This window comes from Polypterus senegalus, chromosome 10 (assembly GCF_016835505.1).
Source record: "Polypterus senegalus isolate Bchr_013 chromosome 10, ASM1683550v1, whole genome shotgun sequence".
NCBI classification, from domain to species: Eukaryota; Metazoa; Chordata; class Cladistia; order Polypteriformes; family Polypteridae; genus Polypterus; species Polypterus senegalus.
The window spans coordinates 175,764,537-175,792,091 of record NC_053163.1 but is presented as its reverse complement, the minus strand read 5'-3'; the positions used below and the strand labels follow the sequence as shown (position 1 = coordinate 175,792,091).

General features: G+C 38.1%; 1 protein-coding gene across 2 annotated transcripts in view; it reads left to right on the top strand.

Annotated features, from left to right (window-relative positions):
• Positions 1-27,555, top strand: part of fnbp1l (formin binding protein 1-like) — a 139,166-nt gene that overhangs the window by 99,967 nt on the left and 11,644 nt on the right. For both annotated transcript variants that reach the window (XM_039767811.1, XM_039767810.1), the window contains exons 5-12: positions 4,268-4,330; positions 8,759-8,863; positions 9,005-9,133; positions 12,686-12,832; positions 17,100-17,303; positions 19,497-19,606; positions 24,405-24,537; positions 27,328-27,422. In XM_039767811.1, the coding sequence (XP_039623745.1) occupies positions 4,268-4,330; positions 8,759-8,863; positions 9,005-9,133; positions 12,686-12,832; positions 17,100-17,303; positions 19,497-19,606; positions 24,405-24,537; positions 27,328-27,422 (986 nt within the window). The remainder of the gene's footprint in view (positions 1-4,267; positions 4,331-8,758; positions 8,864-9,004; positions 9,134-12,685; positions 12,833-17,099; positions 17,304-19,496; positions 19,607-24,404; positions 24,538-27,327; positions 27,423-27,555) is intronic.

Here is a 27,555-nt window from a genome sequence, read left to right as displayed (position 1 = left end):
GGTACTGAGGTCCAAAAGCTGGTATCGATACTGAAGTCAACATCTTAATGTGGTTCCAACACTAGATAAACAGAATATTTCTGATTTGGCACAGTTTAAATTCTAAATCAGCATGACCTAAATATTCCCTTTGCTAGGCCTCAGGCTGTCAAGTTAACTAGCACTGTTCAGAATTCCTTTGAGAGAGAAGGGAAAAAAATTGAATTATTATTAACTCTCTTTCCACTACATAAAAAATAAGTATGATTATCACGTTATTTCCAGGAGCATTCCCAGCACTGACAAACATGGCAGCAATAAAAGCTTTTTTTTTTTTTTTAACAAGAAAACTTTTTAAAGAAACGGTTAATTAAAATTACATTAAATAGAATAGCAGGTATGTTCATCAGCCTGTCATGTCATTTTCGAACATGCTCAATCCAGATCTGGGTCATGGGGCGTCTTGAGCCTATCCCAGCTAGCATAGGGCACAAGGCTGGGAACAAACTCTGGGCAGGGTGCCAGTTCATTGCAGGGCAAACAGACATACAGATAATACATCCATCCATTATCCAACCCGCTATATCCTAACTACAGGGTCACGGGGGGTCTGCCGGAGCCAATCCCAGCCAACACAGGGTACAAGGCAGGAAACAAATCCTGGGCAGGGCGCCAGCCCACCGCAGGGTGCACACACCAAGCACACACTAGGGACAATTTAGAATCACTAATGCACCTAACCTGCATGTCTTTGGACTGTGGGAGGAAACCCATGCAGACACGATGAGAACGTGCTAACTCCACGCAGGGAAGACCCGGGAAATGAACCCGGGCCTCCTAACTGCGAGGCAGCAGATAATACATACTAGTGTCAATTTAGCATTGCCAGTCCACCTAACATGCATGTCTTTGGACAGTGGAAGGAAGCCAGATTACTTGGAGAAAACCCACACGGACACTGGGAGAACATGCAAATTGTATTCAGGGAGAACCTGGGACGTGATCCCCGGTCTCCTTACTGTGAAGCAGCAGCACTACCAATGCGCCTCTATCTGTCTGTCCATCTATTAAATAAAACATTATGAAATGTCCAATCGGCTTCTTACTGGGCAGATTAGTGAAGCCTGTCAAGCTTAAATTTAGTTATATAGTATATCCAGCTATTTAAAATGATTAGTCTCTCTGCTCAGCTTGCTAATTTCAACTCCACACAGACTGCTTGTCTACAAGGTAACATGACTTTTTTTCATTTTTCCCCTACTCAGTGCTTACTGCCCTCTCTGCATGGAAGTGGACAGTGGCATTGCTAAGGAAATGTTTTCTTTCTTACATAAAAAGAGGGAGGCTCTCGAGTGATGGTAACCCTAGACTTAATCATGTAGCTTTCAGTTATAAAATATGTGTTTTTACAGATGATGGGGTAGCAATCTTTATGGCAATACTTTTTTTGCCTCTTTTTTTTTAATGCTGAAAAGAATCATAGGGCTGCTAATGATATTTAAAACGCCCATTTCACTATTGCTGCTCCATTACCAAAATATCAGTTTAGCCCTGGTAGTGTTCTTCAGTATAAATTTATTTAAATTTACTCATAACTTATTTCTAAAATTCATTTTGATTCTTTGATTGCTGTTCTTTTCTGTTGCTGTTGGCTCTTGGGAGTTTTATATGAGTATATATGAATTTCTGTTTTGTTAAAGTAATTGAAAGTGTCCCATTTTAAGATCTCTTTGTGACTGTTTTATGAGGATCAACTACTGTATTGCATATAATCTGAATATCTTGTGACTTCAAACTTTTTGCAAAAGATGTATCCATTCTGAAAATGTATGGCTTTATTGTACCAGTGGCACTTGCATCTCACATCATGAAGACATTTGAGAGACTGGTCCTGGACATTATGAGTCATCTTGTGGTAGAACAACTGGACACACTGTAGTTTGCATATCAGACAAAGGTTGTAGTGGAGGATGCAATTATCTATGTGCTTCACAAGGCTTATTCTCGCTTGGACAAAGCTAGCAGTACTGTGAGAATGATTTTATTTGATTTTTTGAGTGATTTTAGCACCATCCGCCATCCCTTTTAAGAGGTAAACTCGGAGATATGCAGATGGATGAGCCTGTGGTGTACTCGATAATGGACTATCTCTCAGGCAAACCACAGTTTGTGAGACTCAAGCACTCAAGGACACTCTGTACATCTCAGACTATAAATATAACAGCATGTCATGTCACTTCATGAAATTTACAGATGATTCTGCACTTATGGGTGTATTGATAAGGGGGATGAGACAGAGGAGAGGAGCCAGGTGGAGAACTTTGTTTCTTGGTGCAAAGAGAATTATCTGCAACTTAACATCAGCAAAACCAAGGAACTGGTTATTGACTTTTGCTGCACCAAAGGGTTTCTATGTCCAGTCATGATTCAGGAAGTGAATGTAGAGGTGGTCAGCTCTTACAAGTACTTGGGGGTCCATATCAATGACAGTTTGGACTGGTCTGGGAACATAGAGGAACTATTTATGAAAGGGCAGAGTAGGCTGTTTTTATTAGGAGACTGTGTTCCTTTAATGTAGGAAGTGACATCCTTCCTATTTTCTAAAACTCTGTGATAGCCAGTGCAGTGTTCTATGCTATGGCGTGCTGGGCTGATAACAACACTTAAAGAGAGGCCATCCAAATCAATAAGCAGATTAAAACGGCAAGCTCAGTTATGGAACCCACTCTGAATCCCCAGGGGGTAGAGGTGAAGGAGAGAATGAAGACAAAATGAATGATCATTATGAACAGTACTGCACATCCTCTCTCTGACACACCAACATTGAGGACTTTCAGCCAACGAATCATTTAACAGAAGTGTGTCAAGAAATGCTCCTGGAGGCTTCTTTATAACAGCAACTTACCTGCATAATACTGTGCAGGGATTATGACAGTCAAGTCAGAATTTTTCTTTCTTGTTAATTGTCTTGCTTTTTAGTCATTCTGGTTTGTGTTCAGGCCATAGTGTGGGTCTCGATCGATATATCAATCGATTGTAAAGAATGTGCATCACTTTCTTTACTTAATGTTTTGGAATATCTAATCAAATATATGTTATGTGTAATATGAAGTCGTTTTTTTGCTTCAAAGTGTTCACAAAAGTCACATTATACTCCAAGGTTCTTTTTTAGTATTGGTGGACAAGGTATTAATGGAAATGAATAAATGATTAGAGTTGATTTACATGTATACCCCACAATACTTGCCTATTTCACCCTCACACGTTGCTCAATTCTCTATCCATCACAGTTTACTTTATTATCACAGAAACCTTGGCAGGGGCCAGAAGCCAGTCTGCTGACATGCTGCACTTCTGCCAGCATTTACAAATGTGGCATTTTCTACCCAGATAGCTACCTTTTTAAAGGGCTGAACAAATACTGTTTAACAGAAGCCACAGTTATGCCAGTCCACACTTTAACATGGAGTTAACGTGAGTGATCACAACTCATTTAATTAACACTCATCAGTCATTTCTAAAAGTCAGTAAACAATAAGACAACTTAAGCGAGGTAATACCTAAAGTTTATTCCAATCTTTCTTGTGTGTATTTGCAGAAACATCAGCCATAAATGTTAAATATGAAAAAAATACAACCTCAACAATTCAAATTGGGGTCACACAGCAGGCTTTGTGTTAATTGCCTATAGCTTTAGCTGTTGCAGTCTTTGCCTTCTTAATCCAGTTGTGATAATTTGGAGTGGAGGGATAGTAAATTGTCCTCTCTCTGATGTGTCTGAAAATGCTTTTAATGCTTAATGCTTTATAGGCTTGTTTAGATGTCTGTTTTATGTAAGATCTTGTATCAGCCAAATTGGACAACTGATAAATTCCCATGGCCTGGTTACTTGTCAGTGATGTTACATGTAGATAAATATGAGAAACACATTGACTTTCAAAAGTCCCAAGCACCTACTTCACATCTTCTTACAGGCATATACACACTGGTTAGTTTTTCTGACCTTCTATTCTAAAATAAATCAAAACCTTTCCGGACTATTCTCAATCCCACGTGTTTTCCTTTTTTATATATATTACACATATATCTTTGTGTTTCTGACCAAGCTATAATATTAAGTAAGCACATTTAAAGATTTCTTAAATCTCTTTAAAAGATTCCAGTTGTGATAAAAACAGTTCTTTTAGTAAATCACTACTTTTTTCTTTCAATGATTCTGTTTTTTATTTGAATATGAATATGAAGATGAAGTTGTAATATATTAAACCCATGAATTTTGATATTTCAGCATCTTCAAGAAGGACGGAAAGCCCAGCAATACCTTGATCATTGCTGGAAACAGATGGATAATGTAAGTTGCAAATTTGAATTTTGCATTCCTTTTTATATCAATCACTAGACCACTAACAGAAGCTTCTTAATCATCCTTAACATTCTGTATTTGTGGACATTTCTACTGTCTAAAAGTAATGCAAGAGCCATTATGATTTTAATATAGATTATTATGTTTATTCTAAACCATAGGAAGGTAAATTGTCTGTAATCAATAAATTAATATTACGAGCAGGAATATGTTAGCATGTAGGAGAGTTGTCCCCTGTTTTTCTCTTCATACATTTAAATAATTTAATCATAATAAACACTTTTGTCAGTGGTTACACACTGAGAACTTCCTGTAATTATATATTGAACTGGGGAAAATGTGGACTTCCGATCCTGCCAAGATCAAGTTTCCAGCCATAGTAGTTTGCAAGTAGAAGCAGATTGCTACGTAGCGAATGCCGGGGCTGTCCTTCTTCTTCCTATCATGTAATCAGCTTCTGCAATTTTCTTCATGCATATCCTCCCAACCTCCTCCAGTAGTTGCTGTAAGAAAGACATGAAACCCTATAACTTTGCAGAGGTTGCCATTAGTCACATGTTTGCCTCATAGACATGCATCACATCATAAGCTTTCAGTTGAGAGCACTAGTAGTTGGCGAGTACTACTAGTAGTTTTATGTACAGTACACAATCAGCTTCAACATTAAAACCATTTGTCTAATATTGAGTAAGTCATGGTTTGGACTTGTTTTTCCAGCACAGCCAAAAGATACTTGATCTGATTAAGGTCTAGGGAATTTGGAGACCAAGTCAACACCCTGAACTCTTTGTCTTGTTTCTTAAACCATTCCTGAACCTTTTTTTTATTGGCAAGGTACATTATCTTACTGATAGACGCTACTGCCATCAGGAAATAGCGCTGCCATGGAGCAGTATACGTGGTCTGCAGCAATCTTTAGGTAGGTGGTACATGTCAAAGTAACATCCACGTGAATGCCAGGTCCCAAGGTATCCTAGCAGAACACTAGCCAGAGCATCACACTGCCTCTGCCAGCTGTCCTTCTTCCCATATTGCATCCTGCTGCTATCTCTTCCCCAGGTAAATGACGTACATGTTCCTGGCTGTCCTAATGTTCTAAAAGAAATTGGGATTCATCTGACCAGGACACCTTCTTCAATTGCTGCTTGGTCTTGTTCTGACACTCATCTGCCCTTTGTAGGCACTTTCAGTGATGGACAGCATGGCTTCACTGACCACTCTGGGGCTACACAGCAACCTGCAGTGCACTGTGTGTTCTTATACCCTTTTCTCATGGGCAACATTACGTTTTTCAGAAATTTGTGCTACTGTAGCTCTTCTGAGGGATTGGACCAGATGTGCAAGCCTTCACTTGCTATGTGCATAAATGAGCCTTGGGCACCTGTGACCCTGTTGCTGGTTCATGGGTTTTCCTCATAATTTGGCCCTTGTCAAAATTGCTTAGACCCCTTACACTTGCACATTTTCCCTGCTTCCAACACATCAGCTTCATTAACTGAGTGTTAACTTGCTGACTGATATATCCCACCCCTTGACAGGTGCCATTGTACCGAGAGAGCTAATGTAATTCACTTCACTTGTCAGTGGTTTTAATGTTGTGGATGATCAATGTTAATAGATTACATATTTTTCAGTTATACTGAATCCTTAAATGTATTTGTGTGAGTGTACTGTAACTCAAAGTTTCTGTAGAAAGAACACAGAGTGTACTTGAGTTTTTATAAATGTAATGCACTTATAATAAAAAAGTAATGAAATTTACAGTATATGTACTTGGTGCTTTTTGAAATTCTTGTAGTTTATCAGCTGAGCAAATTTTAGGTGCAAAGGAGTACAGTAACATTTTTAATACTCTGTAATTATCAGATATGCCAGAGTATTGGAGTAATGTTAGCTGGTTTTCATCTGCATTGCCTTTTAAATTAGTTTATGGAAAAATATACAAACATTTTAGTAACCCAAGATATACCCCATGCCATTGTAGCAAAGCTGAAATGGTGACAGTGTTGTGTGCATTCAGCAAAAGCCTCCCTAGATGAGCCTGAAGATGAACCCAAAACAATTCTAAAACTAAAGCATATTAAAATTCTTTTTTCCTTGCCAAATGTTGAACAAGAAAGAAAACTTTTTTCTATACCCATTTGTATGCTTGTGTAGCTTTGAGGACTGCTCATTTTGTTGATTGTTGGGAAATCTATTAGTTAAGATTTTCCACAGTTAAATTTGATATTGATGAAAAATTTATAAAGCAACAGTAGTAATTGCAGTTGCTAGTAGATGTCATAAAAAAGAGTTACAAAAATTAAATGACATACTTTGTTTCAATATAATGTGATTTCAAAATCAGCTGTTGTTATACAAAACTTTAGGACTAGCTGGAGCTGTTCCTTTAAATGCTTGACTATTGAGCTTACCATATTGTGTTTCTAATAAACATCCCTTAATTGCAACTTACAGAGGGAGATAATATTAAAGGTCTCAGACTACACGCTGACTAACATATTTTATTATGTCATGTGCTGATTTAAGGTTGACTGAGTCGAGGCAATATGTGTTTATGGCCAAGTGCCTTAGAAAAGCAATAGGATAAAAATGTTATAAAAATTGCCATAACTAGTCACAGTATATATTCCTTTTGTTATGAGACCCTGTGAAATAATAATAATAAGTTTTCTGACTCTTGGAAAGGCTTTTAAGGTTTGTTTTGATCTGTGCTGCAACTCACAGGTGGTGCAGTGGTAGTGCTGCTTCTTTGCAGTAAGGAGACTGTGGAAGATTGTGGGTTCGCTTCCCAGTTCCTCCCTATGTGGATAGCGCTTTGAGTACTGAGAAAAGCGCTATATAAATGTAATGAATTATTATTATTATTAACTCCTCAACTACTTCTTATGCATTCGGCCCTCACAACCTTCCTTACATTGGTGTTTTTCAACTTTATGGTCCTGTACCCCAGTTTTTCCTTTTGAAATTCAGTGACGACCCACAATTGCAACCTGCCCTATCAGTGAAACGAGTGATTGGGGGTCCAACTTGGTGAAATCAGCTCACTTAGAAACGGTGAAACATATAGTGTAGCACTACCAATCTCTTAGGCGACCTACCTTGTGGCCACCAAAGGTGTGACCTAGTGGTTGAGAAGCACTGGCTTAGGTGACCCACTCGCGAACAATGATAGCAACCCACAATCGACGGTGCGATGCATTATTTGAGGAACGCTGCCTTACACAGACTCTGTGTAGTGGAAAATTTAGATTCCCCTGAATTTTGTGTGCATGCGTACACCTTTCAATTATATTAATGAAAGCAGGACTCTGATACACATTTGCAGCATAGTGTGGTCCACCAGGGGGCTTACAGCTCCCTCAATCCCGACACAGACAGGCAGGACACAGGTTTAGCATGCAAGACATGATTTATTTACAGAGTTTGTCTTCCACAGCAGGCAAGGCAACCACCAACACAGTCAATTCTCTCAGCCAGTCCTTCCGCCTCCACTCCTCCTCACGAGCTTTGTCCACTTCCTCCCAACTCTGGCCATTGAGTGATGGTGACTGGCTCTTTTTATAGAGCACCCGGAAAGAGTCCAGGTATCCAACATGCTTTTTCTTGCAGCACTTCCAGGTGTGGCCAAAGTGCTGCCATATAGGGCCTTGCAAACATCCTGTCACCCCCTGGCGGTGGCCACATGCCCCAGCAAGGCTGAGCTTTCATGCTCATGACCTGTGGCCCTGCTGGAAGCCAAGGGGGCTGCTCTCTGTCGGTCCGGCAGAGAAACAGTCTTGAAAATACTTTCTCCCCTGGTTCTTCCACGGTCGGGGCATCCTGGCTGGATAAGGGCCCTGTCTGTCCTCCACAGTAGAAAAACCACGGCAAATGGCCCCTGTGTCACATTAATGTGTAGATTACAGTTCAAAGTGGCAGTTTTCGAAACTGGCAACATCTTGTCATTTTTCACAGGGATCTGATTTGTTTCACTACACTGGTATTCAGTCACAGGTATCCAAAGACTGGTGTGCGCTACTCCATACTGGCAGTTAAAGTATGCACACCAGTGACCCACAGAGCCTCAACTGCAATGACCTGTACACTTTATGACCGACATACGGCCAGACAGCCAGTCCCCAAATGGAGCCATACGTTAGCACTTGATTGTAATTAGTGACAGAAATGGGGTATTTTGGTACCTCTTCAGGGAAAAAAAGGTGATCAAAAAAAAAAACACACACTGCAGAACTTCAAAGTTTTTAATTATGGGTTGTCGTAACTTTAGTGAGACTTAACAATAAATCAGAAACAGTTCCTTACTTCTAAAAGTGAGCTTAAAGTGATAAGGTATTGAATTATTTTTGAAAAGTGTAAAACTTACAAATACATAAATGTTCAGTTAACTTTTTTATCTCTCTTTTTCTTTTACAGAGTAAGAAAAAATTTGAGAGAGAGTGCAAAGAAGCAGAAAAGGCTCAGCTAAGTTATGAACGATTAGACAATGATATCAATACTACTAAGGCCGATGTGGAGAAGGTATGACGTCAAGTCTGAAACTAACAGTTCAAGGAAAACTGTATAGTGTGCAAGAATTTTTTCAGTTGTATTTCTTTGCAAGTCGGTCAACGAACTAAAATAATGAAATTTTTAATTCTCCTTTTCTCTCTCCCTCCTCAGGCAAAGGCTCAGCTTAATCTGCGCACACATATGGCGGATGAAAGTAAAAATGAATATGCAGCTCAATTACAAAACTTCAATGGAGAACAGCATAAACACTTCTACGCTGTAATTCCACAGATATTTAAGGTTAGTCTTTACGCTGTGTACTTTAGCTATAGTAATACCATTTTATGGAAGTGATTTCAGAAAATGTTTTAAGCGAATTGTTTTCCACATTCTAAGCAGTTGTAATTTGCATAGCAGCAATCTGCAATTCGAATAGAAGTAAATTTTATTTAAATAGAGCTGACTGTGCAGAAAAGCCACCCCTATACTGTACAGTGTATGCTATTTTTTTAAGTTATTTTATTTCTGCTGGTGAAGATGGACTTTTTGAGGTACCTGACAATTATATTTTACTGTAATTTTCTCTGCCTTTGTCAGGATAATCTGCATATTAAGATCTTTGGTGAGCATTTCCATATTGTAGCACTTTGCCCCCCAACAAATCTCCGCCTGATCAAATCTTCCAACTTACTGTCTTTTTCAGAATATTTCTGTATATATTCTCATAATTCTTTAGAAAAATTACGGTAATGTCCAAAACTTATTCTAGTGATATATATTGTTCTCCAAAGCAAATAAACATTTTCTGCTCAGATAACTAGCTTTAAAGTTTTTATTTTCAATCATTTTTTTCAAAATAACTTGAAACTGTCAAAAGTAAATTGACACTCATCATTATTTAGTGCATATTTAACAAAAATCTGATTTTTCTTTAGACTTTTGATTCAGCATTTCCATTAATAAAACAAATGAAAATGGCATGGACAAAAATGATGAGACCATTCACCTCATATTCTGTTGAGCAACCTTTCTCTCCATGAGACTTCTGCATGTGTCCATAGGTCCTTTGGCCCACTCTTCCTGACAAAAGTACTCCAGTAGTTACAGGTTTGAAGGGGGTCTTCTCCAGACTGCATGTTTCAGGTCTTTCTGTAGATGTTAGAATTTATTCAAATCAGGGCTCATAGAAGGCCACTTCAGATAGTCCAATGTTTTGTTTTTAGTCATTCATAGGTGCTTTTAGTTATGTGCTTTGGTTCCTTATCCTGTTGGAGGATCCATGACTTGTGATTGAGGCAGAGCTTTCTGACACTTGGCACTTCGTTTTGTTCTACAATGTCTTTATAGTCTTGGGATTTCATTGTTTCCTGCACAGACACAAGGCACTACGTGGCAGATGCAGCAAAGCAGCCCAAAAACAGAACTGTTTCTCCTCCATGTTTCACAGTAGTTATGGTGTTCTTTTCTTTGAAAGCTTCATTGTTTTCATCTGTAGACATAGAGCTGATGCGACTTGCCAAAAAAGCTCCAGTTCTGTCTCATCTGTCCAAAGGACATTCTCACAGAAGCATTGTGGCTTGTCAATATACATTTTAGCAACTTCCACTCTGGCTTTTATGTTTTACTTTCAAAAGTGGCGTCCTCCTGCATCTTCTTTCATTGAACTCATTTGTAACTCAAAAGGTGACGGATGACATAATCAAATACTGATGGACCTTGACCTTGGAGTTCAGCTTGTGTCTCTTTGGAAGTTGTCCTTAACTTTTTGTCTACCATTCTCACTATCCTGCCCATTCTGGGGTCGATTTTCCTCTTGCGGCTACATCCTGGGAGATTGGCTATAGCTCCTTGGACCTTCGACTTTGTCATAATATTTGTAGCTGTTGTCACCGGAACATCAAGCTGCTTGGAGGTGGTCTGCTAGCCCTTGCCTTTACTATGCTTGTCTGTAATTTTATTTTTGATCTACTTAGGCAACTCACTCCTTTGCTTTCTCTGATCCGTGTTCAGTGCGGGACACACAATGATAACTCCTTTTAAATTGGATGAATGGATGATTACACAATTGGAGACGTGTGATACCAATTCTAGAAGGAAGGCTAGTTTGAAAAATCACTCAAATTTAATTATTGATGTTCTTCTCTAAGGGTACCAAGAAGTGTGTCCAGGCCATTTGAGAATATCTTTGTAGAATAAGGAATACTTGATCTCTTGTAACACTTGCTTTACTTGATGACATATCAAAGGCATGCTGATATACTGGGGATGATTGCTTTTCACTGAACCAGTAGCACTTTTTTAATGAGTTGTAAGGTCATCACCAAATTTGTTCATGTCTGTGTATTGCTGAAACTCAAGAACACATAAAAAGACAGATTTGTAGTTCTTATGCACATAAAACACGTGAATGGTAGTTGCATAGCCATCTTACAAATAGAGTAATTATCTGTGTAATAAAGATTTGTTAAGAAATAATTTTCAAATTAGTGTATGGGCCAGTTGTGAGATTGGGTTATGCATTCTTTTGGCTGAGCTCCATTTGTAATAGTGTTATGCAAGCTTGAAAGCACTTCATTTGTTCTTGTTATGCCATCTCTAATTATAAATTCCTTTGATTTTAAATTCCTACCTCTAGTGGCTTACTGAATTTTCCATTTTTTTCTATTTTAAGAGAAGAAAACTGTGTGTTGACGATTATACATTAGCATTGCACTTCAGGGATGGTCACGCTTGGTTAACTTTCTTCTAGAAATGGGAAAGTTCCATAGTTCGATGATGTCTATTTAGGGACATAAAATCTTTTAGAAGATGAAAGAGGCACCTGTCTTTCCTATTATTTTTTTATTTTTTAGTTTCAGACAATTTTGTGATTTACCAATGTTAGTCAGTCAGTCATTGTCCAACCCGCTATATCCTAACACAGGGTCACAGGGGGTCTGCTGGAGCCAATCCCAGCCAACACAGGGCGCAAGGCAGGAACAAATCCCCAGGCAGGGTGCCAGCCCACCGCAGGGCACACACACCAAGAACACACCAGGGACAATTTAAGATCGCCAATGCACTTAACCTGCATTTCTTTGGACTGTGGGAGGAAACCCACACAGACACTGGGAGAACATGCAACCACTGCACCACTCGATTTACCAATGTTTTCTAATATTTTGCTTGTTATGAAATAATGCAATGCTTCAGTGCTGGTATTAATTATAGTTAATCTGTTATTGCCTCTTCTTTGGTTCCATCAACAAAGTAATGTTTACTATGACAAAAATTTGCATTTGGTGTAAGGTAATGTTTGTCTCAGACAGGATACAAATATATGTTTTGTCTGTTTTTTTTTTTTTCCCATTTTTGATTCTTTGATTTATGTTTTTTTATGTGCTTTATTCTTGGTTTTTGATTGTTTGTGTGTAAGCTGCCAGTGTTATGTTCTGTGTGTTTTATGGGTGATCCCCCAAGAGGTGGAGCGACCTCCTAATCAAGGTTTTTTCCCCCAAGGTCTGTAGTAAAGATATCACTCTGGAACATGGCCAAATGTAACCATGGTGATTAGCTCATGAATATTCAAAAAAAGGCATTTTTAAGTCCTGTTTGCTTACTGGCAGAAGGTGACAGGGAGTCACTAAAAACTTGTGCCGAGCACATAATTTTAAATTGTTTTGAAAGTTTTTAAAGGAATTGGGCGTAGTACATGACATTTGTACAGTTTCGTAAAGCAGGTTTTTTGAATGGTTTTAGAAATCAGATTATTTATAAGCAAAACTTTAGTATAAGCCACCTGAAGTGATTAAGCGAAAATATGTTTTCCTAATGAAACTATGAGGATTAACTTTGCTGTGTTTTTATACTCAGAACCTTCAAGACATGGATGAGAGGAGGACAATAAAACTGAGTGAGAATTATAAAATGTTTGCTGATGTGGAACGTAAAGTAATTCCAATCATTTCAAAATGTCTTGAAGGAATGGTTACAGCAGCAAAATCTGTTGATGAGCGAAAAGTAAGTATTGGGTGTGCAGTATGCCTCTTAATTGCTTTGAAACATCCTGAATATCAGGTTAGGGCCTTATATTTATTCATAAAATGCTTGCAGCAGATTGCTTCAAGCATATTCTTACAGCACTATTTATTCAACAAATCACATGCCTTAGTCTAGGTTTATAACTCTCAGATTGTTAGTACCTGACCTTTTCTTGGAGTTCATTTGCACTTTCTTTTTTAGTGTGAAGTTAGCTAACATTCTACTTTAAAGTTAATATTTAAACAAAAATCAAATAATTATTACTTCTACTATTTTTGGCAATTCCTTTTACTTAAAGCAGCTTACAAATTCAAGAGACATTATATTTGCTTTGTGTTGCTTACAGTTAGAGCAGGTTTGAGCTCAGTTATGAATAATATTGTTGTAATAAACATAATAGTCATGACAATTATTAACATACACTGTGTAAATGAATCATGGCAGGCTATGTGACTCCACAGCCATCTTGTGTAAAGTCCACTGCCCCAGCTGCTACACAACATTTAGTCACAATAATTAGCTAAATGGCCAACATCACATCATTACTGTATCAAGTTCATCATTGTGTAATTTGAAGATATACTGTACATTTATTACTGGAAGATGTTTTGTTCTGTACTGTTGTGTCAGTGTTGGGTTGAATGAGTCAGAGATGGTGGATTGAATGTGATGGGCTGTTTGTAATGGCCTATTATTACGAATATACCATTATAATGATTACTTCTAACACTGTTAATACTACACAGGCAGTGACCTATAGAATCCACTGTATGAATTGACAACATATTACACTGCCCAAAAGAAATTAAAGGAACACTTAAGTCGCACATTAAATCTCAATGAACTAAATATTCAACTGGAAAATGTTTATACTATGAATTTTTTGCTCTGAAATGAGCAAAAAATTCATAGTATAAACATTTTCCAGTTGAATATTTAGTTCATTGAGATTTAATGTGCGACGTAAGTGTTCCTTTAATTCAGAATGATGTAACAACAGTCAATGAGAACCAAAATCACCAACCGATTAAGGGCTGATTCAACATCACACCGAAAATCAAAGTCAAAAATTAAAATCACAGGTTTAAGGTTTAATGTTTCTTTATTTAGTCATGTTTACATAAGAAAACATGAAATTTGCCTTCTCAGTTGCATCTAATAACAGACAGAATGAAATAAAACAGACAAATAGAAACAAGAAAGGTTAAGGTAAGGCAGTTAGATAATACATATTTACACAAAAAAAATGTTACAGGATATATATCAAAACCTTAATCATTATTTCCGATATTTCTTATTGAAAAGTCGTAAGGCACTAAGAAGAAAGGAGTTCCTGGAGCGATTTGTGTGGGTTTTCAAAGAGACCATCCTTCCTGATTTACTGAACTTTAGTTCTATGGGGTGGTCCAGATCTAATTATGCAATATTCATTACGCTATAACTTATTAAGTTTATTACATAGAAAATCACCCGAAAAATCCCGGACCATCGAGAAGTGTGTGAACTGACAACATGAAGAACTGTCTTTGTGCCGAACTGGAATCGTCCCCGCATAAATCAAAGTCATCCAGACGATCTGGATCTGCATAATTAGATCTGGACCACCCTGTACATGCAATGGATGTCTGTCATCAGTTGAGATGATTTCCAGCTTCTTTAACATTGCCCTCTGACACACAGACACTAGTCAGATCATCTACATCAGCCCCAATAACTTTAGCTGCATATTTCGTAATCTGCTGGAGCTTTTTTGAGTTTTGGTTTGTCAGACTATTAAATTGAAAGTGATCACAGACTGGATCATACTGTTATAAAAGGACAACATGAGGTCCTTGTCTACTTTAAATAGTTTGAGTTTATGGAGGAGAAATAAGGGCTGATTGCATTTAGAGAATACATTTTTTGTATTTGTATTCCAGTTAAGATTGTTATCTAGGTAAGTTCCTAAGTATTTATATTCAGTCACTATTTCTACCTCCTCTCCCAGAACTGCAATAGGTTGATCCAACTTGGATGAATTACATCATGACAACTCATAATATGACTCAGTAGTGTGTTTGTCCCACATGTGCTTGAATGCACTCCCAAGAACATCTGGGCCTGCTCCTGATGAGACGGCAAATAGTGTCCTGGGGGAGATCTCCTCCCAGACCTGGATCAGGGCATCAGTCAGCTCCTGGACAGTGTGTGGTGCTACTTGGTGGCGTTGGATGCACCGATACATAATGTCCCAGAAATTCTGGTCTGGGAAACATGCGGGCCAGTCAATGGCATCAATGCTTTTGTCATCCAGGAAGCATCTACACCATTGGTCTCAAACCAGAGTCCTGGAGGGCCGCAGTGGCTGTAGGTTTTCATGCTAACCCTTTTCTTAATTGGTGACCAGAAGAAGTGTACAACAGTGTACAAAACATAAAAATGGAGCAGGCTCATCTCATCACTTCTGAAATAATAAAGATATTTTTTCCTTATTCTGCACATTTACTAGAAGGCTGCTACTACTTTATGTGGAAATGTAATGTAATTTCTCTTATAAATAAAACCCATTTGCATAAGCCTCTTCCATTTCACCAGAGGCAGTCGGCAATGTTCTCCCATAAAGTAAGTCATGTAGTAACAGTGTACGTCTCACTCCAACTACTCCATGACATGCCCCAACAAAATTGGTTAGAATTTGTTTTTAGCCGTAGGGGCAGGCTCTTGTGCATGGGAGATCACAACCAATAAATGCTCATCTGGAAGTACAGGGTGATTCTCATGGGCGAGGCCTCACGTTATGATGTATTACTGTCTTAAAAATGAAGCAATCCAAACTAAATAAAGATCACAGTATTCCTGGAAAAATTTACGAACGAGTGAGGCATGGCACACTTTTTGACTTATTTGTGAATGAAGTGGATAACCACGAGACCAGTGAAGGTTATTTCCACCTGTCACACGTCGGCTCACAGCAGGGCACAAATTGAGTCGTTTTTGGCAATCGGGTCATTTCAAAGGAACTTTGGCCCCTTCGTTTCCCCGGTACCTGTTACCTCCAGATTTCTTATTTTGGGGAGTCCTGAAAGGAGAAGTGTACAAGAACAAGCCTCGTACACTGGAACAATTACAGCGAAACACTGAACAGGAAATTGCTGCCATCACCCATACAATGCTTGTGGACACCTGTGCTAATGTGGAGCGCTGTGTCGATCTGTTTGCAAGAAGAAGGTGACCATTTCTAACCGCGAATGTGATTGGATCATTTACACTTCTATCAGGGTATGCACTGTATTTCGTTTCTGTCACTTCATTATTATTTGAGTAACACATCATAACTATGGGCCCTGCACATTAGAGTCTCCAAGTATAATGCATATAATGCAGCGACAAGGAATAGAGAGTGTGAATGTTTTTCATTCTGTGGACAAAAGAGAGGCTCATCTGACTGAAATCTTGTATTTTACCCACCCTAACAGAATGGAAAGAAAATAGAAAAGGGCCAGATTGCAGATGAATTCTGCATACCATTTAACCTTTCTCACAGAAAAAGTGTGTTTTGTACTTTGTCAGGCAGCACACTATTGGCTGTCAAGGGGTGAGAACAACTGCGCTAGAAAGTCCGCATTCAGTGGACAAATCTGACATACCTCACCACTAAAAGTCACGTAATGTGACATCAGCTTAAACAGCCATCTGCCGATGTAACTGCGTACTTGTGACTGGACTTGTTTGCATGACTGTGTGTGCCCCCAGATCCATTTGGTGTTGTGTGCTTATGACAACACAAAATATTGAAAGTGGTGATAAAGTCTGTAGTGTGCTGTACACGATTGATGACACCTGCTACATGTTGAAGCTACTGTGTAAAAACTAATTAGCTTCATTGTTAAGTAAAAATTGGAAGTCACTACAAAAAAAGTAATTAAAACTCAGTTGAAAAGAATCTTTTACATTAATGTTTGCATCTGTAAAATTGGTGTAATTTGAAACCGCCACATTCCGAGACTCGTCTAAATGCAAATATTAAAAAAAGCCCCCTACATGTGAAGTCTACCACCAGCCTTTGTGCCTGCGAAATATATTTTGTTACTTATTGATAGACCAAACTTGATCAGCTGTAGAACTATAAAGTTAATTGTTTTGTACAGCAATTTTAACAGTTTTTAGTATTCAAATAGAATTAAGTAATATTATAAGTATTGCTTGCTTTTTTTCACGTCAGGTTTTGTTTTCTTTCCCTTATTCCAATACCTTTATTTTACACCAGGATTCCATGATAGTAATAGAAACTTTTAAGTCTGGTTTTGAGCCTCCTGGAGATTTCCCATTTGAGGATTACAGTCAGAATATTTATCGGACTGGATCTGATGGAACAATTAGCACACCTAAGACTGACCCTGCAAGATCTGATCCAAAACCAACTATTAGCAAAGCGAAAGGAAAGCTATGGCTATTTGGGAAAAAGCCCAAGGTAAGGAAACTGCACGATTGCTACTGTATATTTGGGATATTTTTGAAATGCATTGTCACTCCGAAATGAATACATTTTCAGTCCTATTGAAGAACAGGACTTTCCATAAAGTTTGGTTTCCACCTTAATCTGCCTCAATAAAAGGAGAAGTGTCTGTCCACCCATTTGCAATGTCTCTGTCATGGCAAAAAAGGGGGCGTCACAGACATATTAGTAATAAAATGCAATGCATTTGTCATTCCAACAGATGACAGATCAGAAACATTAGCACTCCTTTTACAAATCTCATACCAAATGGCATACAAAAGAAACATGTGCATTGCATGGTACACTGCAAACATTAATGCTGTGGTTCACATTGATTACTTTAGATTTCAGCTAGTCTTAGACTGGTAGCACAGCTTGTAAAAGGATAAGTGTCTGTGTGTCCATGCGGTCTCTGTTATTATAGGGTGCCAGAAGGGATCCTATTCCATTGGTCTCTTGAGCAAACGCTTATCCCAAAAATTGCTTCTGAGGCGCTGTACAGTGGCTGACCCTGCTCTCTGACCTCCAAAAGTCATGTGAAACCACAGTTTTGCCTTGGGCAATAATAAAATACATTAAATAAAATTAAGACAAATCTAATTCCAACAGATTGCACATCACGGGCATTAACACTCCTTTTACGAATCCCATACCAAATAGCATATAACAGAGAAGACACATGCATGCATTATGCACTGCAAATGTTAACAGTGAATAAATAGTTGAAAATGCATGTATGTAGAAGAAATTGATTTGGATTGATATAAAAAGCAGTTTTATAATCTAAAATAGCTTTTACATCTTTCACTTCACTTTGTTACATACAGTTTATTTTTGCATGTCAAGTTTCACATGTTATAATGCGCGTAACAGTTGGAGGTAATGTACTTATTTCTGTAGATCAGCAGCATTACCACATCAAAAAGGCTACTGTGTAAGCCAATTCCACCTCCTATAGAGAGATAATATAAATAAAGGTAAAATAAATGTAAAATCTTAAAAAATAGATCAAATATAGACTCACTGTTTACTGGATGTAGAAGTAATTGGCACATACTACAAGAGAATACAAAATCTCTCGATAGCAAAGCCTTCTTGTCTTCTACAGTATGTATGAATGAGTACTTCAGGTGGCAGGTCATTGGCTTCACAAATTAACCACAAAAGTTCACTTTTGGCAGAAATCTTTCATATTCTTTTTTGACAGAGATTTGTTAGTCTACATATTTCATTCCTGGATAAAGACTTGTAATGATGTTTGTGCCTTTTTCATGCATAATAAATAATAAATAACTTGAAGCAAAAATGTAGAACTATTTATAATGCTATGTGTTTGGTTCTGGAATGGCAGGGTACTTCTTTCCTCCCTGCAACTCTGAGTCATATTGTGGCAACCCTGTATACCACCAAAATAACTTCCTAACTGTACGGCATCCCAGTTAGAGGCTTGTAGGTATCCTTACACACACACACACACACACACACACACACACAAACACACACACGGAGCCACGACAATAGCAGAATGACCTCCCTTGATCGAGTTGTTAGGTTCCAGGGTTAATGTGTTTCAACAAGGTTCTGAATTACAAGACAAACCTGTAAGTGTAATACACAACATTTCTTGTAAAAGCTTTGCCATGAATACCGAACTGAGGGTATAAATACTGTACTTTTCATGAACCTGGAAGTCCACATCTGGATAGACTTCAGGCACTTCCCAGAGGGAAGGAGGATGAATTAGCAATGCAGGATGGTTGGGGTCCTGCCTGATACTATTCACTATCCTGAGAAAGCGAGTGGTGTACATGTCATGGATTACAGGGAGCTGTGTGCCCGTGACCTTCTCTGTTGTTTTCACCATACGTTGCAGAGCGGCTGCCATACCAGGATGTGATGCATCCTGCAAGGATGGACTCAACTGAACACCTGTATAAATTGCCCAAGGTTGTAGGTGACCCCCTGAGGAAGTTGAGATATTGGTTGGCCACAGCTGCAGTGTGACATGACCCTCATTAATGAGACTGACGGTGATGGAAAACAAATACATTTTTGCACCGTGTACAGTATATTCATAAATATTTGCCAACCATTTACTAAAGTAAAGGATTTTGAACATGTGCATTTTTGCTGTTATGCTGTAATTTGTTTTTTTGTATTGGTTAGGGTCCTGCTCTTGAAGACTTTAGCCATTTACCACCTGAGCAAAGGCGGAAGAAGCTTCAGCAAAGAATTGACGATCTTAACCGAGAATTACAAAAGGAGGCTGATCAGCGGTGAGATACTAAATGTTGTTGCAAAGAAGATTTTGCATTTTTTTCCTATATTTTCAGTTGCACATACTGTATTTAGTTGAACTAAAACTGCATTATTATTGACATTGAAATTCCGAGTTAACAGAAATGGGACTTAATCTTTTTTAACATATGGCTCATTTATATTCAAGATTATTATAAAATAATACAAAAAATAAAGTTAAAATTAAAATGTATCAATATTAATTAATTTAAAGCATATTAATAATATTCTCCTTCTTCTTTCGGCTTCTCCCGTTAGGGGTTGCCACAGCGGATCATCTTTCTGTCCCATGCATCTTCTTCTGTTACACCCATCACCTTCATGTCTTCTCTCACCACATCCATAAACCTTCTCTTAGGCCTTCCTCTTCTCTTCCCTGGCAGCTCTATCCTTAGTACCCTTCTCCCAATATACCCAGCATCTCTCCTCTGCTCATGTCCAATACCAATGCAATCTCGCCTCTCTGACTTTGTCTCCCAACCATTCCACCTGAGCTGACCCTCTAATGTCCTCATTTCTAATCCTCTCCATCCTCGTCACACACAATGCAAATCTTCACATCTTTAACTCTGCTACCTCCAGCTCTGTCTCCTGCTTTCTGGTCAGTACCACCGTCTCCAACCCATATAACACAGCTGGTCTCACTACCATCCTGTACCTGTCTGTCACAAATCACTCTTGACACTCTTCTCCACCCTGCCTTCACTCTCTTTTTCACCTCTCTTCCACAATCTCCGTTACTCTGTACTGTTGATCCTAAGTATTTAAACTCATCCACCTTCGCCAACTCTGCTCCCTGCATCCTCACCATTCCACTGACCTCCTTCTCATTCACACACATGTATTCTGTCTTAGTGGTACTACTGACCTTCATTCCTCTCCTCTCTAGAGCATATCTCCACCTCTATGCAAAAAAGCATATTAATGATATTAATAAATAAAAAATATATAAATAATAATAAATGTAAAAATATTAATAAACTGCCATTTTTAATATTAAAATTGTATAATATAAAATAATTTTGCAAGATTTGTATATTAATATAAAATAATATTTGAATTGTATTAATAATCTGAACATAGGCATACAGTACCCACCATAATGTTTGGGACAAAGACACATTTTTCCTTTTTCGATTACAAATAAATCAATTCAGACATCGTGATTAAAGTGCGCATTGCAGACTTTCATTTAAGGGGGTATGTATGTATTTCAATCACACCATGTAGAAATGACAACACTTTCAATACATAGTCCCCCTGTTTCAGGGCACCATAATGTTTGGGACAATTAGCATCCCTGGTGTTTGTGATTCTTCAGTTGAGTTTCATGGCATCATAAGATACCTCGGCTTGCTTCTACCCTTTGCAGTGTGTAGCTGCTATTGCTCAACATGAGGATAAAAACTGTGGAAATGAATGCCAAAGAAGCCATTATGAGGCTCAAAAACAAGAATAAAACTATTGGAGACATCTGTAAAACCTTACAATGACCAATATCAAATGTCTGGAATGTCATCAGAAAGAAAGAATACACGTAATTACAAAGGGGCTGGTAGGCTAAGGAGACTTCCACTGCTCTTGTCTAAAGAATTCTCACTGTGCAGACCACCATGATCAAACTGTATTGAGGCACAGATCAGATCAAGAGGATGAAAGCATTTCTAAAGCTTTGAGAGATCCCAAGAGCACGGTGGCCTTAATAATTGTGAAATGAAAGAAGTTTAGAGCCATCAGGACTCCTAGCAACCTGAATAACCAGGCAAGAAGAACCTAAGTCAGGGAGGTGACCAAGAACCCAACTGTCACTCTCACAGATTTTAAAAGTCCTCTGTTTAGATGTGAGAACCTGTTGGAGGGATGGTGATCATCAGCACTCCATCAATGAGGTATTTTCTGTTAGAGTGGCTAGGCAGAAGTCACTCTTTGCTGAACAGCATGTGATAGTTTAAAGGGCCCTGATAAAACGACAACAAAGATTCTCTGGTCTTATGAGATAAAAGTTTAACTCAATGGGCAGAACTCCAAGCGCTTTAACTGGTGAAGACCAATCACTTCTCATCCCTTGCCTAATACCATCCCTAACGTAAAGCATAGTAGTTTAATAATAATAGTGGTGCTTCTCAATGTCAGGGGCAGGGGGGCTGGTCAGAACTGACAGGAGAAAAGTTAATACAGAGAATCTCTGGCAGAAAATTAGACAAAAACTAGACCTTAGAAGGCAATTCTAAAACATGTGCATAAAGGAGTTCAATCTGTTTCTTGGGTAGTGTAGGAGATTGAACCCACCACTTGCATTGTATGGTACGAGTATAAATGAGTAACAAACGTAAAAAGGGTTTGCTTGTAATTTTGGTTCTTGAACAACAAAGATATACTTAAAAACTGAACTCCTTGAAATAGAAGGTATGGAGGAATGGTACCATTGCCACTTTACCTTAAACTACTACTACTACTTCCTCTTCATCTTTTCCCACTTTTGTGTGCGGTCAATGTGGCTGATCAACCTCTAAAAAGCTCAGTCCTGCATCTCTGCGCCAGTTAAACCTTTTTCCTTCAGATCTTTTTTACTTTACCCATCCACCTCCTCTTTGACCTCAGTCTTTTTCTCTTTCCCTGTACTTCCTTTCCCTTAATTCTTTTGCGCACATATTCATCATCTGTCTTTATGACATGTCCATACCACTTCAATGTTTCTCCCACATTTGTTGTACCTCTGATCTTTTCTTGTTCTGTCTTCTGTCGTTTTTTTGTAACTCCACTCGTTAACTTCCAACCTTCTCATTTCTGCCATATTTAACTTCTCTTTCTGCGCTCTCTTTACTGTCCATATCTCAGCTCCACACATCATTGATGGTCTTATCACTGTCTTAAAAACCTCACCTTTAACCTTTGCCTTAATTCTTCGAACACACAATACTCCTGCCACCTTTTCCCAACTATTCCATCCACACCACACTCCATGAATTATTTCTACATCTCATTTTCCATTTTGAGCTGCCACTGATCCTAGATATCCTAGATAGGATTTCAGAATCCTTATCATCATTAAACCTCATATATTCTGTCTTCTTCCTATTTATCTTCAGTCCTGTATCTTTTATGGCCTTTCTGCATTCTTCCAACTTCCGAAGGTGTAACTGTGAAAATTGTTTTTTTAGTTTTACAATAGAACCAGAAAACTATGACTCTCAATTGCATTAAGCATGTTTGAGAATGTTAACTTCATTGTGCAAAATCAATCATTTATTTTGAATTTGTATAAATGTCAACTTTGTATTAATTTAAAAAATGAAAATAATAAATCTTTATACAGGGTGGTCCAGATCCATTTATGCAGATCCAGATCATCTGAGTGACTTTGATTTATGCGGGGACTATTATAGTTCTGCGCAAAGACAATTCTTCATGTCGTCAGTTCGCACATTTCTCGATGGTCCGGGATTTTTCGGGTGATTTTCTATGTAATAAACTTAATAAATTATAGTGTAATGAAAATTGCATAATTAGATCTGGACCACCCTATACACAACTTATATACAGCAATGATTACCTGGGACATTTATTATAATGTTAATATTGCCTTCATTTTATGTCCATAAGATGAAAGACATGCTACTTTTAAAGTCATAAGATAAGGATCTCTTAACTCTTTCAGGGCTGATGTTGACTTTTGTCGAAATTCAGGGGTAGAAGATGGTAACCAGCTGTAAACCGCAACAAAACTCGCCCTTACGTTTTAGTTTGACTCTCTTTGCTTGAAGTAAAGTTACGTAGTTTTCTTGATTTGACCTCGATTCCCTGCACGTGCATGAGTAGTTTAGAGTAAACAGCCTCTAAAATGGCATCGACATCTGGCAAGACTAAAGCAAATGTGCAAAGCAAAATACTACATGGACGTTTTATGTATTATCGCTGAATCAGACTCTGAGTTTGATGCAAGTGATCTATAGATGAATGTCGAAAATGAAGTGAGGTACCAGCATCAGCCTATTGGTCCCCAGCTAATCGTGGTGCTGAACACGTTTGTATAGCTTATGCGCCTACAGCAACGTTCGCCTAGGAGGACCACCACTTAAGATGACAAGAGGTACAAACCTATTGCGTCACACTGCGACTGCCACCGTTGCCCACCTGCTGTGCAAAGACAGAGAGGTATCTGGCCCGCCATGCATTCCTGCTGACCATCGAACCACCCCTGTGCAGCCACTGCTGCCAGAGATGCCGAACAGGCGCCAACAGCAGCCACTGTACGTAGCAACAGACATTTTATGTTGATTTTATGTGTGAAACCAGTGCATTGTGTGCTTTTCAGAAAACTGAGTTTTTTGGAAAAAATATTTATCCCTCAAAGATTTAAAAGGATATATCGAAACGAAAAAGATGCTATATGTGTTATTTCATTTGTTTTGAGTCTGTAACTTATATAAACACCTGCACACATGTAGGTAACAAATATGTTGTATTTCTGTTTCAACAGGGCCCTCATTCTTGCTGGTTATTAAGCCTTCTTACACTTTACCAAACTGTCCATTTTTTTGCAAACACCAACTGTGGTAAATTAAAAATGGCTCCAGGACTTGGGCAAAGATAAAAATGAGTCTCCTAAAATGCAAGCACAAACCTAAACTCTTCTTTAAGAACAATTTCTATTAAAGAATGTGTAGATAGTTAATAAAACTAGTATTGCGAAAAAGTTCAGTCCACAGTAATAAAAAAAAAAAAAAAAATTGTGCTTTTGATTTCCTAATTCTCTTTAGCATTTTCTGTCTGTAGTGAGGCTTTGAACAAAATGAAGGACGTGTATGAGAAGAATCCTCAAATGGGTGACCCAGGAAGTTTACAACCCAGGATATCAGAGACCATGAATAACATGAGTCGTCTTCAGCTGGAGATTCAGAAGAATGAGGTGATTATTGATAACTGAAAATCTGACATTTCATAAAAAATAGTTTGTTAGTTATGCACAAGGTGAATTGTAAAGTTTTTTACTAATTTTAATTAGTACAACTTTGTTAATTTGATTGTAACGTAAAAGCAGATTCTGAGCTTTTTTTTTTTTTTGTATTATCCTATTGCTTGCAGAATTTAAATCTGCTTAAGTATCCTTTCCACCACCACCACCCCATATTTTAAGTACAGCTAATTTTCACTCATCCACTTTTACTTCACTAAAGCATTTAGTTACTGGCATATAGAAGGCAAATTATTCAGTTTTATTATCTCATACTTGTCTGTGAGTCCATCCATTTACTATGCCTCTGTCATTCTAAAAGATGGTGCATCACAAACCTTTTTAGTAATAAAATGCATTGCATTTGTCATTCTAACAGGTGGTGCATCACAATTTTACACTGCTTTTATGAATCCCATACCAAAAGGCCTGTAACAGAGCCACATGCATTGCATGGTTCACTGCAAACTTTTAATAATGAACTCTGCAATGTTTACTTAGATTATAAACTCTCAAATGGGTAGCACAGATAGTTCACCATGTAAAAGAAAATTAATATATAGAAGGGTCTCGGGTTACACAGTCTCATGTAACAGAAATTCCATTGACACAGTAGAATTTCAGTTCATTTTCATGTAATGAGCTTTGTTTATTTTTTTTTTAACCTTCAAACCAAGAAAACAAAATTTGGGATTGGTGTATACAGAGCAGCCATCGCTATCAGTCAGTGAGGAGTTGTACTGCACACTTACAGACTTTGTTATACTTTTCAACCATTTTGTGGTTTAATGTGAATGGGTTACTAAATGTAACCATGCAAGAAGCTCAGTCACAAATCAGCAGCTCAGTTAGTGCCTGGCATCTTAGAACCCACTGCTTATAATCCCCAGTATCCTAGTTACATGTCCCAGACATGCTGTTTTAAGCAGTATGGCCTCACAGTAAAAATAGCATATGTCACTGAATGCAACTAGAAGCATTCACAGCCAGGAATTAATCAGTCAAACTTTATTTATATAGCAACTTTTATACATGAAATACAGCTCAAAGTGCTTTACACACAGAATAAAAACAAAAACAGAAAGAAAACAACAGCATACATAGTAGGCAGTTAGAGATACTGCCTAAGTAAACTAAGAGAGACTCGGATAATGCTCCAAGTCACCCACAAACCCATATATAAAAAAAATAAAATAAAAAATTAAAAAATCTAACTAAAAAGAAACTCTGTCACAGTTAAGCAGCTAGACAGGCGGTTGTCCGTTTAGCTGAGGAGAGGTGGAATCTGGTATTTTTAATTCAAAGCATCAATCATCTGTTAATGGTAGCCATTTGTATGCCTTTTTTTAAAACTCTATGACATTATTATCAAAAACTCTAGGATGTTTAAGAATAAGGTTAACATACTATACATACATGGTTCATTTAGTTTAAATTATTTCTGTTTAGTAGTTTAAAGTACAGTAATATTGCTTCATTGTCATTTTATTAACAAGTTTGAAGCATGCTTATGTAAAAATATTTTGTCAAGAATTATGCATTTTTGCTGATATTTATGTTAATGCACTAGAATGTCCATCTTCCCACCTTACACAAGAACAGATCTGTTCTGTAACTCAGGGCACTGCCTGTAATATGTTCTGAGTTGCACCCTAACACACAAAATTAAATTGTCTATTGAATCAGGTAGTCTTATACTCCATCAAAGAGGTCGCTTCTAGGTTCAGGGGCAACCCTACATTTGTAAAAGGTTCACAACATTACAGCTCTTTCTAGTGGTCTGTGGTTTTTCTCCATGTTTAAGAGCAGAAAGTTATGCCCAAACTGTCCTAGATATGTAAGGTCCCATAGCATTCATCGTATGCCTTTCTTCAATATCCTCATGTGCCTCAACCTGTGTTAGCCAGTGCTTCCTTTCTCGATTACGTTTTTAGTAAAACCTGCTGCTCAGACTCATTTTAAACCATCTTGCTCACCTCCTGTCCACTTTTTGAATACCACCAAAAGTAGAGGGGTACTCATTACCCACTGTGAAAACATCATTTGTATTCTTGCTGTGTTTGAAAGTGACTGTCCGCATTTCTCTTTCCTCGGTATCTTAGTGTGTTTTAGCCCGCACCACCTGACACTTCCTCTCATGTTTGACTGGGCAACCACAGTGAAACTGACCAATCAAACCAAGGTCGGTTGAGGCGGAAGTGCTGCAGACCACGGGTCCAGAATTATCCCAGTGCCCCCTTGTGGTTGCCACATAACCCAACAGGCTTGAGCTTTACAGCCCCATGCTTGTGGCCCTGATGTGACCCAGGGTGGCAGTCCTTTCACGTTCCAGGGAATGGCTTGCCCTTTTCTTGCTCTCCTGCTCTCCCAGGCTTCTCGACAGGGCACGATCCCCAGCTGTCCATCACACCTATTATAAGTAGAAATCTACATTTTAACTTTGCACCTGCCTAACACTTATTTTTATAATACTTTAATGAGAGAAACGATAGACATGAATTTGGTCTATAATTATTTTAAACTTTTGGGTCTACATCTGATTTCTTTCTAAAACTTTTAACAATGTCCATTTTAAAGGTATTGGAGAATGCCATTCAGTAAAGAAATATGACTTCTCTATTGTCTGTGCAGCTATTGTTATTTACAAGTTATTGATTAATTGAAGTAAACTAGTAGTTATAAATTCATGTATAGAATGTGATAGGAAGGCTTTAGCTGTGCTCAGACACTTTTGCCTTTTTGCAGGCGTGGCTAACGGAAGTTGAGGGAAAATCAGTTGGAAAGGGAGACAGACGCTCCAGCACAGACGTAAATCACCATGCACCTCATGGAAGAGAGAGGTGAGTATGTGAAACTGTTTCCATGTAATTCCACTTAACTCTGCAAGGAAATTAGCTCAATAATATTTTTTAAAAAGCCTCTGTAGCTTTGTTTAGCCGCATTTGAAATGCAAAAGTAAATAGAATCGCCTTT